This window comes from Rhinatrema bivittatum, chromosome 3 (genome assembly GCF_901001135.1).
Source record: "Rhinatrema bivittatum chromosome 3, aRhiBiv1.1, whole genome shotgun sequence".
In the NCBI taxonomy this organism is placed as follows: domain Eukaryota; kingdom Metazoa; phylum Chordata; class Amphibia; order Gymnophiona; family Rhinatrematidae; genus Rhinatrema; species Rhinatrema bivittatum.
This window is the reverse complement of record NC_042617.1, coordinates 297,247,576-297,260,617: the sequence shown is the minus strand read 5'-3', so window position 1 is coordinate 297,260,617 and position 13,042 is coordinate 297,247,576. Positions and strand designations below refer to the sequence as shown.

The 13,042-nt window shown below is 43.5% G+C and overlaps 1 protein-coding gene across 2 annotated transcripts in view; it reads right to left on the bottom strand.

Annotated features, from left to right (window-relative positions):
- Positions 1–2,991: 2,991 nt before the first annotated feature.
- Positions 2,992–13,042, bottom strand: part of CERS5 (ceramide synthase 5) — a 98,052-nt gene continuing 88,001 nt past the window's right edge. The window contains exon 10 of one of the 2 annotated variants that reach the window (XM_029595012.1): positions 2,992–7,300. In XM_029595012.1, coding sequence (XP_029450872.1) covers positions 7,151–7,300 — 150 coding nt within the window. In that variant the 3' untranslated portion in view covers positions 2,992–7,150. The remainder of the gene's footprint in view (positions 7,301–13,042) is intronic. The other variant, XR_003855559.1, reaches the window with a different exon arrangement.

The window sequence follows — 13,042 nt, the reverse complement described above, 5'->3', positions numbered from 1 at the left end:
CCCCCCTGTGGTGTTCTAGCTTGAGGATGATTCCGCCCAGTAGTGGCCATGGGTGAAAAGCATACAGCAGGTCTTCCTGTGGCCAGGTCTGGACAAGGGCGTCAAGTTTCCGGGATTGCGGTTCGCGTCTGCAGCTTAAGAACTTGGGTGTTGGACTGGGTTGCCAGGAGATCCATGGCTGGGGTTCCCCAGCAGTTTACTATCAGCTAGAAGGCTGTAGTCGACAGCGTCCATGCCCCTGGGTCTAGACACTCTCTGCTGAGGTAGTCCACAGTGATATTGTCTTTTCCCATGATATGGGCGGCTGAGATCCCTTGCAGGTTTGCTTCCACCCATGCCATTAGGGGGTCTATTTCCTGGGACACTTGTTGGCTTCTGGTTCTTCCCTGGTGGTTGATGTAGGCAACTGTTGTGGTGTTGTCCGACATGACTGACAGATTTGCCCCAGAGTTTGTGACTGAATTGTAGGCAGGTTAGTCTGACTGCTCGAGCTTCCAGTCAGTTTATGTTCCATCCTGAGTCTTCCTTGTCCCATTGCCCCTGGGCCGTCAGTTCCTGGCAGTGGGCTCCCCACCCTCGCAGGCTCGCATCCGTGGTGAGCAAGATCCAGATCAGTGGGGATAGTCTTACTCCCTAGCTCAGATGGTCTTCCTGTAGCCACCATTGGAGCTGGGTCCGAACCTCTGCCGGTAGCTGGAGGCGAATGGAGTCGTTCTGGGATATTGGGTTCCATTGTGATAGTAGGGAGCATTGTAGTGGGTGCATGTGAGCCCTTGCCCATGGGACGACTTCTAGGGTTGATGTCATAAGACCGAGGACTTGGAGGTAGTCCCATACCTTGGGGCGAGCATAGTTCAACAGTTTTCGCAACTGGTCCATCAGTTTCCTTCTCCTTATAGGGGGAAGAACAACCTTGTCTTGTTTGGTGTCGAACCGGACTCCCAGGTACTCTAGCAATTGGGAGGGCTGCAGGCAGCTCTTGGCTGTGTTGATGCCCCACCTGAGATTCTGTAGTAGATTCTTGACTCTGGTGGTCGCCTGGTAACTTTCCTCTGGAGATTTTGCCCTGATCAGCCACTCGTCCAGATACGGATGTACGAGAATTCCTTCTTTCCTCAGTGTCGCCACCACTACCACCATGATTTTGGTGAACGTCCGAGGAGCAGTAGCTAGTCCGAAGGGTAGCACCCGGAACTGGTAATGATGGACCAGTATCGCAAAGCATAGGAAGCGCTGATGGTCGTAATGGACTGGGATGTGGAGATAGGCTTCGGACAGATCTAGAGAAAGTCAGGAATTCTCCCGGTTTTACTGCCCTGACTGAATGTAGGGTTTCCATGCGAAGTGTGGTACCCGCAGGTAGTGATTGACAGTCTTTAGGTCCAGGATGGGCCTGAACGTCCCCTCCTTGGGGACGATAAAATAGATGGAATAATGACCAGTATTTTGGTGGTGCTTGGGCACTGTGGTTATCGCCTTTAGGCTGAATAGTTTTGTCAGTGTGGTTTCCACTGCCGTTCTCTTGGAGAGGGAGTGGCATGGTGATCTCATGAATTTGTCTGGAGGAATGCTGTGTAAGTCCAGGTAGTATCCCTCCCAAATGATGGTTAGGATCCACTTGTCCGATGTTATCTCGACCCATCTTTAGTAGAAGAGGGTAAGTCTGCCCCCCTATGGCTTCTTCCTGTGGATGGGTCTGTTGATTTTCATTGTGGGGTGCAGCTGGGGCCTGTACCTGAGCCTGCTCCCCTCTTGTGTCTGTTCCGAAAGGACTAGCCCCTGCCTGCGGGGCGAGGTGCTTGGTAGTATGTGTTCTTGTACGGTCTGAAGCACTGGGTTCCTCTGCTCTTAGGTTCTTTGGGGGGGGGGGGGGGGGGGGCGGGTGGAGCGCTGATTTCTCTTGTTCCTGTCCTCCGGTAAACGAGGCACTGGAGATTCGCCCCATTTGTTGGCTAACTTTTATTTTTATTTATTTTATTTTATTTCTTATTTTCTATACCGGCTTTCACGACCAGAGGTTGCATCAAGTCGGTTTACGTTTAACAAGTCGTGCAATGAACAGAGAACTAGAGGTAATTGAACTGGTGCAGAAAATAATAGTTACAATGAACAAGGAAGTTACCAACTGGGATAGGAGGAAAAAAGAGAAAGGGACAGGAATATTTACATATTAAAAACGCAAGTTTTTAATATGTAAATATTCACAAGTTCACAAGTGAGGACCCTCGTACCAGATCGGGGTCTAGCTCAGACGGGGCTGCTCAACCCGATTTAACAGACGCCGGAAGGACAATCTGTGCGGCTAACCCAGCCTCGGAGACCGGAGACTTTAAGAGAGTTTTCCACTTTACCTTGTCTCGGTGCTTCCCAGTCTTGTGCCGGGTGGTCTCCGGCTGCGGGGGGAGAGGGAATTACCTTCACTGCCTCGCTTGGTATTGCACCTGCTGCCTCTCAGCCACTCTGGGGCCTAAGTCCACGCTGGGAACCGGCTACCGGACCGAGGCTTGCCTTTGAGGGATCTCTGAAATCACCTCAGGGAAGGGGAAGGACCCTTAGGTATCACCGCAGGAGAGCGGGGCTCGTCTTCTAGAGGTAAGATTTCTCTCTTTGGTTTGGATTTTCTAACACTGTGCAAGTGTGTGTAGTGTCCCTATCTGCTTAGGAGACGGAGAAATACTGGAGAGAGCTAAGCTTCCTGCACGGGTATATGTAGGCTGGCGTCAACTTGAAATCTGACTCCATCTCCCATCTGTTATCAGGAGTACCCTATACCCATTGATCCTGAGACCATCTGCTACTCGCTAGGAAATCGTTATTTTATGCCCATCCTACTACCTTCATGCTGTCACCTTCCTTCCTGATCATATTCCTCTGTGGCTTTTAGGTACAGCACTCTATTAGAAAGATTAGGGCATATCATAATAATAAATATCCACTAGAAAATAAATTAAAAAAAAAAAAAAAGGAAAAATTTTTAAAAAGCAACAGGAAACAGATTTCCAAAAAAACTTTAATTAGAGACAAAAGTAAACAATAGTATAAAATAATTCAGAACTCAAGGTGGCCTTATGGTTCTGATCATGATTACAGCATGCAGGAATGCACAAGTTCCTGCCCTTAGTACCTTGACATGACATTAAGTGCAGGAAACCTTGGACAATGCATTTTCTGCTATGTGGCTCTCTGGGTGTGGATTTAGAACCTATCCCAGCAGGATGAGTCTCTAAAGAAGTATGTGTGTACAAGTCTGTAAATTGGCTTCCTTGCTATATACACCCATCTGGCAGCTGCTATTTTACTTTTCCTTAATTATAGTTTAACAAAATATGGACAGACTGACCCTTTCCCTATCAATGGTCAGAAAATACATATTTAATTCAAAGCAAAAGTTTATTTACTAGAATTGCTTTAAAAAAAATCATTTAAGAAAAAAAGGCTGTTTAAAACATTCTGAAATAAAGAAAGGAATAAATGCGTTAAAAACATCTCAAAGATAGCATACAAGGGAGAGGGATGGGCAAGCAGGCATTGATATGACAAGACTAATTTCAGGAAGCCTTGCTAAAGGCAAGTTCTAGTTTAGACCTTGTCATTCTTAAGACCTTTCCCCAAATTACGGCAGGTTTTGGTACCCTAACATGAGATATTCCACGTTGAAACTTAAGTTCCTTGAGGCCAGCCCCTAAAAATGACAAAGTCCTGGAATGCCACGGGGTCTGCGGTTACTAAATCCACACCCACCTTCCACTCTTACAAACCATACATGTGATCACATAAAAAAAAAAAAAAAAAGAGTCACTCTTCCACAAAACACAAAATTACTTCTCTATGAGGGAGATGGAACCTCAACAGGCCAATACAAGCTTTAATGGTACATGTAAGTAGTATTCCACCTGCCAGTTTGTGTTTAAGATCTTTACATTTTTAGCAGTTTGCCTGTTTCAGTTTCTAGTTACAGTGAGAGGCTAAAATAGAGACTCTTTGAATTTTCCACATGGATAAGGGCAATGTAATCTGCAATTTTCATGCAAAACTTATACTGTTCTAGTAGCCTCTCATATGCAATCAGTCACTTTAAAAGGTGCCTTGCTCCCCCATATCTTCCCTACATAAAAATAATTTCCTTAGCATTCAGAAATAATTGTTCAAAATATTTTTCTAAATCTCATAATGAAGGATTTTGACATGATTGCTTCTAGCATGGCTTAGAATGTGCTCAGAGTTTTGTGCAGGGAATTGTACAGAGAATAAAAAGGTTTTCAGTTCCGCTCCACAGCATAAGACACATATAAAGTCTCACTATGGGCCTACTGAGGCTAAGAACAGCATAAAGCCAATGCACTTAGGCTTGGATGGCTTGCGATGACACTGCGATACCTCTATCGGGTCCAACCAAAGGGGTACGTTGCAGTATCCAGCAAGGCTGCTGGTTAAAAAGGCACAGGAGTTACTACAGCATCAGACTAGCAGAGAACAGATACTAATTACCGAAAAAAAAGGTCCAGAGAAAGAGCCCCACACTTGTTTAGCCACAGAATAAGGGAAAAACATAATGAAAATCAGTACAAAAAGACCATGATCATTTGGATTAAGAAAAATAGGAAGATGATGAAGTTGAAACGAGTACTGTTTCAGGAGCAGTCACTCTAATTTATAAACAGATTGGATAACTGCTCTGATAAAAGCTAATATTCTGATCCTCTGCTTCAGATAACAGCAACTGCTGGGCTGTAATGCATCACGGTCCTTGCCAAAAAGGTATGTAAAGCACCAGCTACTACTAACCAAGCAGGCAGAATAGAACAGCAGAAATAAAACCAAATACAAGAAAAATCACTAGGACTAGGTTATACGGATGTTAGAAAGAAAGCTAGGAGCCATGAGCAACACAAAACTTGCTTGAGGGGAAAGTACTCTGCTCAGTACAATCTTCTGTATCAGAATATTCCAAATCTGGGCCAGGAGCAGGTTTCCAAGCCATAAGCAGCACACACCTAAAACCAGGCCAGTATTACTCTCCTGGGCCTCAGTTGATCCTAATAAAAACCAGTTCAACACGCATGAGGAAAGAAACAAACACACTTCTACATAGTATTCACAGCTCACAGTAAAACTACCACATGGCTGACCTAGGGCTGGAGAATGTAGACTTGCTTACCTGTAACATGTGTTCTCTAAGGGCAGTAGGATGTCAGTCTTCACACATGGGTGACATCATCCAATGGAGCCCGGCACAGAAAGCTTGGATCAAAGTTCCTAGAACTTTGACTGAGCCACTCTGACATGCCCACACATGCATTATACGATGCATCCATGCAGGGTCCCCTCAGTTTTATAACAGAATTCTAAGAAAAAACCCACACATGGAGACCCAACTCCATGGAGAGGCGGGTGGATCTCGTGAGGATAGACATCCTGATATCCTTGGAGAACACCTGTTACAGGTAAGAAATTCTTTCTCCGAGGACAAGCAGGAGAAAGCAGTGTATGTCTTCACATATGGGTGAATCCCTAGCTGCAGGCAATCCCCCAACAAAAAATGGGGGACAACAAATCGGTGCCAATGGACATCAACAACTATATTTTTGTTGGCAACAAGTCTTTTTTGTATATAGAAGAGGGGGCCCACCTGAATAAAACAAGAGGACAGAGGTGGGAACAGAGTTGGGTTCTACATCTCAAACAGGTTCCGAAAGACAGACTGGTGAAACCTATCGCATTGGCCATCCTCATCCAAATAGCGCAATGTGAATGAGTGGCTTGAACTCCACGTCATAGCCCTGCAGCTTTCCGCCATGGGGACTACCTGCAAGTGGGCCATTGACACTGCCATGGCTTAGAGTGAGCCTCTTCATGGCCCCCAAGAAGCAATCCTACCTGGGCATAATAGAACGAGATGCAGTCTGCTAGACAATTGGATAGTGTTTGACAATAGCTATCCTCAGCTTGCTCTGATCAAAAAACAAAAAGCTGGGTGGACTGCTATGGGTTTCTGTCTGCTCTAGAGAGAAGGCTAAGGCTCTCTTGCAGTCCAAACTGTGCAGGGCTTGTTCATCTTGTGAGTGTGAGGCCTAGAAAAAATATTGGCAGGACAACTGATTGTAAGATGGAAGTCAGACACCACCTTAGGCAGGCATTGAGGGTATGTACACAAGACTACCCTATTGTGAAAAAACTTTATGTAAGGTGGATAAGTCACTAAAGGCCTGAAACTCACTGACCCTGTGCACTGACGTGATTGTCAGCAAAAATATAACCTTCCAGGTGAGGTACTTCAGGTCGCAGGAACACAGTAGCTTGAAAGGAGCTTTCATTTGCTCACCTGACACCACACTGAGGACCCATGATAAAGCAGAAGGCCTTAAGGGAAACTTCAAATGAAGCAGTCTCTGCATGAAACTGACAGCTATAGGCTGTTCCGAGATGGGCTTACCTCCTATACCATGGTGATTGCGCCAGTCACACCAATTTGAACCCGACCTGAGTTGGTCTTGAGACTAGTGTTGGAGAGATGTAGAAGGTAATCTAGCAGTTTGGGTGTTGAGCAGGAGAAAGGGTCTAGGGCCCTTTGCTCATGCCACATGGAAAACCTCCTCCACTTCAGTCCATAGGACTTTCTGGAAAAAGGCTTTCTGGAAGCTAGGAGGACACAAGACCCATCCTCAGAGGTCAAGGGGTTACAGGATCAGCCTCTCAACATCTAGCCTTGCTGAAAAAACGAGAAGAGATGAAAGACAAAAAAAGTGAGACGCTCAGACTGTAAACCATCAGGCTCCGTGGAAAATGTAGGACTGAAAGAATCCTGCATGGACACATGGTATAATGCATGCTCAGAGAGGCTCAGTCAAAGTTCTAGACATTTTGACATAAGTTTTCCATGCTGGATGATATCACCCATGTGTAAAGCCTGCCATCCTGCTTGTCCTCAGAGAAATATATTTGTAACAGCTTTGTTTACCAATTAGGGAAGGAAAGGTATCTGTTTAATGCCTTTGCTGTAACATGATGTAACGCTTCATTCTGTTTTAGATATGGAGTATCTTTCCATTTTGATATCAGGTGCTGGGATGTCTCACTTCCCAAAAAAGGTTTATCTGTATTTAAGGAAATACATGCGTCCTAGATTTGTTCCTGTCCAGAAAGTCTGCTCTTATTCCTCTGCCCACTCTCCACTGGCTAAGTGGCCATTAATCGAATTAGCCCCATTGAGGGAGGCATTATGTGCTTCTTTTGTGCCACTGGAAGTCTTCTCTTCCTCTTCAGAGCTGCTCTCTCTATCACTGCGGTCATCCTTTGAAACCTAAGAAAGTCCAAGCCAAAGAAATAGAAAATAGACAAAAGGATTATTACAACTCTGCTTTGGTGATCATAAATATCTTACTTCAAAAGCAAACTGCACGTTTTGCATTATTGTCTGCTCAATGCTTGAATATTCCTTTTTCTGCTTCTTGTGGATTGTTAATCCTGTTGCAGATTTTAGTGGCATCTGCAAACTAGTATATCTTCCAAACCCATTGCAGTGAAGCCACTGAATATAATTGGCTCCCAATCTGCTCCTCATGGATCAATCTGTCAAATGGTTACTCTTGCGCTAACTCCATTTGTGATGTTAGGCTCCTAAGCTTAGAGAACTCCCATTTACTACCGCTTCTGTACCCTATCATCCAACCCAATTACCACCATCTTAGGACCCAACCTCATGTGGCTTAGTTTGTTTACAAGCACGCTCCTTTGTGCATCCTGAGTAAGCCTGAGAAAGCTTGCACCAGTCAAACCATTCTTTTTTTTTCTGCACTGCCACTGTCACTTAAGAGCAGACTTCCCTAATTGGTTCTTTATGATCCAACAGCAGCCAAATTGGTGTTTAGCGGTCACGGCTGCTATAGCGATTTATCTTCCTGGAGGAAGCCATGTCTCCCTCGCCCATGCCAGCTACTTACCTGTGAGTATCAAACCTATTCCCAGCATATTAACTAAGTCTGATTTTGCTGTTATGTTGTTAAATGTTCAAGCAGTAAAAAATAAAATTTCTGTGATATACGATCTGTTGCACTCTAATCAGCCTGATTACCTTTGCTTAACTGTGACCTGGCTATATGATACCGAGAGTGTTCTCACTAATCAACTTGCATGATAATTATCTAGTATTTTCACAACAGAGATCTGCTAAGCATGGTGGCGACCTCTTAATTATTATCAAAAATAAGTTTCAACCACAACTACTTGAGAGACTATTCCATCATATCTGACTCACAATATATCTCCGTTGATTGAAACACTCTCGTTACCCCTTTAGACTTAACCACCGTAGTTCAAGGAGACTTTAAATCTACACATTGACCCAGATACTTTAAACCCCAGCTGGTAACCTTTTGCTCAGCTCTATGGATGGTCTTGGATGAGAGCAATTCATTCACTCATAGACCCATAGAATGGGCCATACCCTAGCTTTTAAGTTTTCATGCCACTTTGTATACTAGCCAAATCGCCCCCTAATCTATCTGTCCAATCCATTCCCTGGTCAGACCACTTTTTTATTTCATGTTCCTGCAAGTGAGAGAGTGCAAAGCACCAGATGAAGAGGTAGGCATCTCAGAGACCTGGTGGAAGGAGGATAAGCAATGGAATACTGTGATACCTGGATACAAACTATATCAAAATGATAGGACAAGAGTTCTGCAGGAAACAAAATGCAATGTTGAATCTTTGTGGATAAAAATTCCAGGTGAAAAGGGAAATAAAATAGTGGGGGTGTTTTACCATGCACATAGCCAGAATGAACTAACAGACAATGAAATGCTAAAAGAAATTAGAGAGGCTACCAAAAGCAGCAGTACAGTAATAATGGATGATTTCAATTACCCCAGTATTGACTGAGTGAATGTTACATCAGAACATTCTAGAGAGGTAAAGCTCCTAAATGAAAAATGACTGCTTTATGGAGCAGCTGGTACAAGAACCAACCAGAGGGGACACTATTTTAGACCTAGTCCTTAGTGGAACACAGGATTGGGTGCGAGAGGTTTTGGAGGCACTTGGCAATAGAGATCACAAGATTATCAAATTTGACTTAACTGGGAGGGCTTGCACTAAAGAAATCTACTGCAACAGCATTTAACTTTCAAAAAGGTGATTATAAGAAAATGAGGAAAATGGTAAGAAAAAAAATGAAAGGATCAACTGCAAAGGTTAAGGGGGTAATTTTCAAAAGGAGTTAGCGTGTAAATGTAACTACTATTGTAGGAATTTTCAAAAGTCATTTACTAAAGTGCACTTACACGAGCAAATCCTATGGACAATTCAATAGCATATATTGTAGCAATTTTCAAAGGTCCACTTACTTGAGTAATGTGCATTTACTCAAGTAAAACCTAGTGAATGGGAGCTTGAATGTGTGGGTGTGAATGGGAACTTGAATATATGTGTATGTGTGGGTGAGAATAGGAGCATCGGTTTGTGGGTGAGAATGGGAGCCTGGATGTGCGTCTGTGTGTGCATAAGAATGTAAGCCTGGGGAGGGGTGAGAAAGTGAAAGCTTGTATGTGTGTGGGGGGGGGGGGGGGGGCAGAGCATATGAGAATGAGAGCTTGAGTGTGTGAGGGAGTCTGTGAGAGAAAGCGTGTGTGTGTGGAAGGGAAGAAGACAGTAGAGAAGAAAGACACTGAAAAGGAATTAGGAAATGAGCGACAAGGGAAAAAATAGGAAAAAGAGACCAAGACCAACGGATTAGAAAAATACAAAGATCAGACAACAAAGGTAAAAAAAATAAATAAATTTATTTTGAAATGTTAGAAATGCCATCTTTAGGAATGTGCATTTCTTATATTTTTGTATTTTGCTCTTTCTTCAGTATTCCACTGTTCAGAGACTTTAGTTTCTCAGGCTATTTTGGTTTTATCTGCATGTTTCTGTTTCTAATTTGTGGTCTCTTATTTCTATATTAGTTAAAGATCAGTCTCCGTTTTGCCTGTGTGTGTGTGTGTGACTGAAATGCAGTATTTCTGCTAGCGTGTAGTTTCTCTGTAGTAGTAGTCCAGCTTGTCTGTTATTCCCACAGGTGATGTATTAATGTTCTAGGGCCTGGTGTAGTATTTGCATTGCTGCTTTTTCATAAGGTTGCTGAAATATCTACTATGGCATTAACTAATTAATCTCCTCCTGAAACTTTGATTCCACAGTAATTAAATGTATCTAAAATTACTTCCACCCCCCCTAAACTAGTGGGTTAGTCGATAAGGTTAGAAGCAAAGGTAGGGTGGGTGGGTGACCCTTCCTTTCTAAAAATAAGTAGAAATAATGCCTAAAACAAATAAAGCAATGCAAAAAATCCCTTTCAAAAATTAAAACAACAAAAAGTTATTTATAAAAAGTATCCCCCTTTAAAGTAAGGTCTCTGCAGTTGAATTCGCCAGAAAAGCTTACCTGTTGAAATTTAGCTCCTCCAATAAAGGCACTTAGAGATGACAAATTCACAGCAGAGAGACTAAATTAATTCTTTGCTTTAGTATTCACTGAGGAAGATGTAAAAGATGGAGAAGGTACAGAGAAGGGTGACCAAAATTATAAGGGGAATGGAACAGCTCCCCTATGAGGAAAGACTAAAGAGGTTAGGACATTTCAGCTTGGAGAAGAGACGACTGAGGGAGGATACGATAGAGGTGTTTAAAATCATGAGAGGTCTAGAACGGGTAGATGTGAATCGGTTATTTACTCTTTCGGATAATAGAAAGACTAGGGGGCACTCCATGAAGTTAGCATGTGGCACATTTAAAACTAATTGGAGAAAGTTCTTCTTCACTCAACGCACAATTAAACTCTGGAATTTGTTGCCAGAGGATGTGGTTAGTGCAGTTAGTATTAGCAATGTGAATCGTTTATCTGATGATTGAAAATATCAGACAATATTTTCAATCTCGTCAGATATCGGGGGTCCCCGATAGCGATAGGAAACCCCACGATTAATTTCGTGGGTTCTCCTATCGTTATTTGGGGGGGGGGGGGGGGCGGGAAGAAAGGGCACTTACAAAAACACAGCCCAACCCTTTAGACATCAGACTGCTGGTCTATAGTTTCCTGGATCACCCCTTGAACTTGTTTTAAAAATTGGCGTTACATTGGCAACCCTCCAGTCTTCAGGTAGCATAGACTGTTACTGATAGTTTACAAATTTCCAATAGCAGGTCTTCAATTTCATTTCTCAGTTCTTTCAGCACTCTGGGATGTATACCATTTGGTCCAGGTGATTTGCTACTCTTTAGTTTATCAATTTTCCCTAGTACATCTTTCAGGTTCACTGAGATTTGTTTCAGTTCCTTTGAATCCTCACTTTTTAATATCATTTCTGGCATAAGAACATGCCATATTGGGTCAAACCAAGGGTCCATCAAGCCCAGCATCCTGTTTCCAACAGTGGCCAATCCAGGCCATAAGAACCTGGCAAGTACCCAAAAACTAAGTCTATTTCATGTTACCGTTGCTAGTAATAGCAGTGGCTATTTTCTAAGTCAATTTAATTAAAAGCAGGTAATGGACTTCTCCTCCAAGAACTTATCCATAGAAACATAGAAATGATGGCAGAAGAAGACTAAACGGCCCATCCAGTCTGCCCAGCAAGCTTTGCACATTTTTTTTCTCATACTTATCTGTTACTCTTGGCTCTTAGTAACCTTTTGGTTCTATTTCCCTTCCACCCCCACCATTAATGCAGAGAGCAGTGTTGGAACTGCATCTATGTGAAATATTTAGCTTAATTAGTTAGGGGTAGTAACCGCCGCAATAAGCAAGCTACACCCATGCTTATTTGTTTTCCCAGACTATGTAATTCAGTCCTTTTTGGTTGTTGTCTGCATATAGATCCTCTTTTCTTCATTCACCCTGCTGTTGAAGCAGAGAGTTATGCTGGATATGCGTGAAGTATCAGTCTTTCTCCCCTGCTGATGAAGCAGAGAGCTATGCTGGATATGCATTGAAAGTGAAATATCAGGCTTATTTGGTTTGGGGTAGTAACTGCCGTAACAAGCAAGCTACTCCCCGCTTTTTTGTGAATGCAAATCCTTTTTTCCACATTCATTCATATCCTCTAGACTTTATGGATCCACAGTGTTTATCCCACGCCCCTTTGAAGTCCTTCCAATCCTTTTTTAAACACAGCTATACTAACTAGAGATGTGAATCGGAATCGGTTCCAGTTTCGGATTCGTGGACTATCGGAAAATTATTTTTCCCGCGGTCCAATCTTTTTTTTTTTTTAAATCAGCTGTGCAGAGCTGATAACCCAAAAACACAGCCCGACCCTTTAAATTTAGATCTTTAGTATCCCCCCACCCTCCGGACCCCTCCAACCCCCCCCCAAAAAATTAAGTACCTGGTGGTCCATTGGGGGTCCCGGGAGCGTTCTCCCGCTCTCGGACCGTTGGCTGCCAGTATAGAAAATGGCGCCGATAGCCGGCCGGTGCCATCTTTAAAAATGGCACGGGCCATCCAGTGCTCCTACCATGTGACAGGGGCTGGCCAATGGCTCGGATACCCTGTCACATACTAAGGGCAAAGGGCCATCGGCGCCATTTTGTTTACTGGCAGCCGACGGCCCGAGAGCAGGAGAACGCTCCTGGGACCCCCACTGGACCACCAAGCACTTAAAAATTGGGGGGGGGGGGGGGGGAAGATACTAAAGAACTGAGAAATGAAATTGAAGACCTGCTATTGGAAATTTGTAAACTATCAGTAACAGTCTATGCTACCTGAAGACTGGAGGGTTGCCAATGTAACGCCAATTTTTAAAACAAGTTCAAGGGGTGATCCAGGAAACTATAGACCAGCAAGTCTGATGTCTATGCAAGGCAAAATGGTGTAACTGACAAAGTCCTTCATAAGAAACATCTTAGGAAATTAAAAAGTCATCAGACAGGTGGCAGTGTCCTATTGTGGACTGCCACCTGGTTAAATGATAGAAAAACAGAGTAGGGCTAAATCGTAAATTTTCCCAATGGAGAAAGGTAAATAGTGGAGTGTCCCAGGGATCTGTTCTGGGACCACTGCTTTT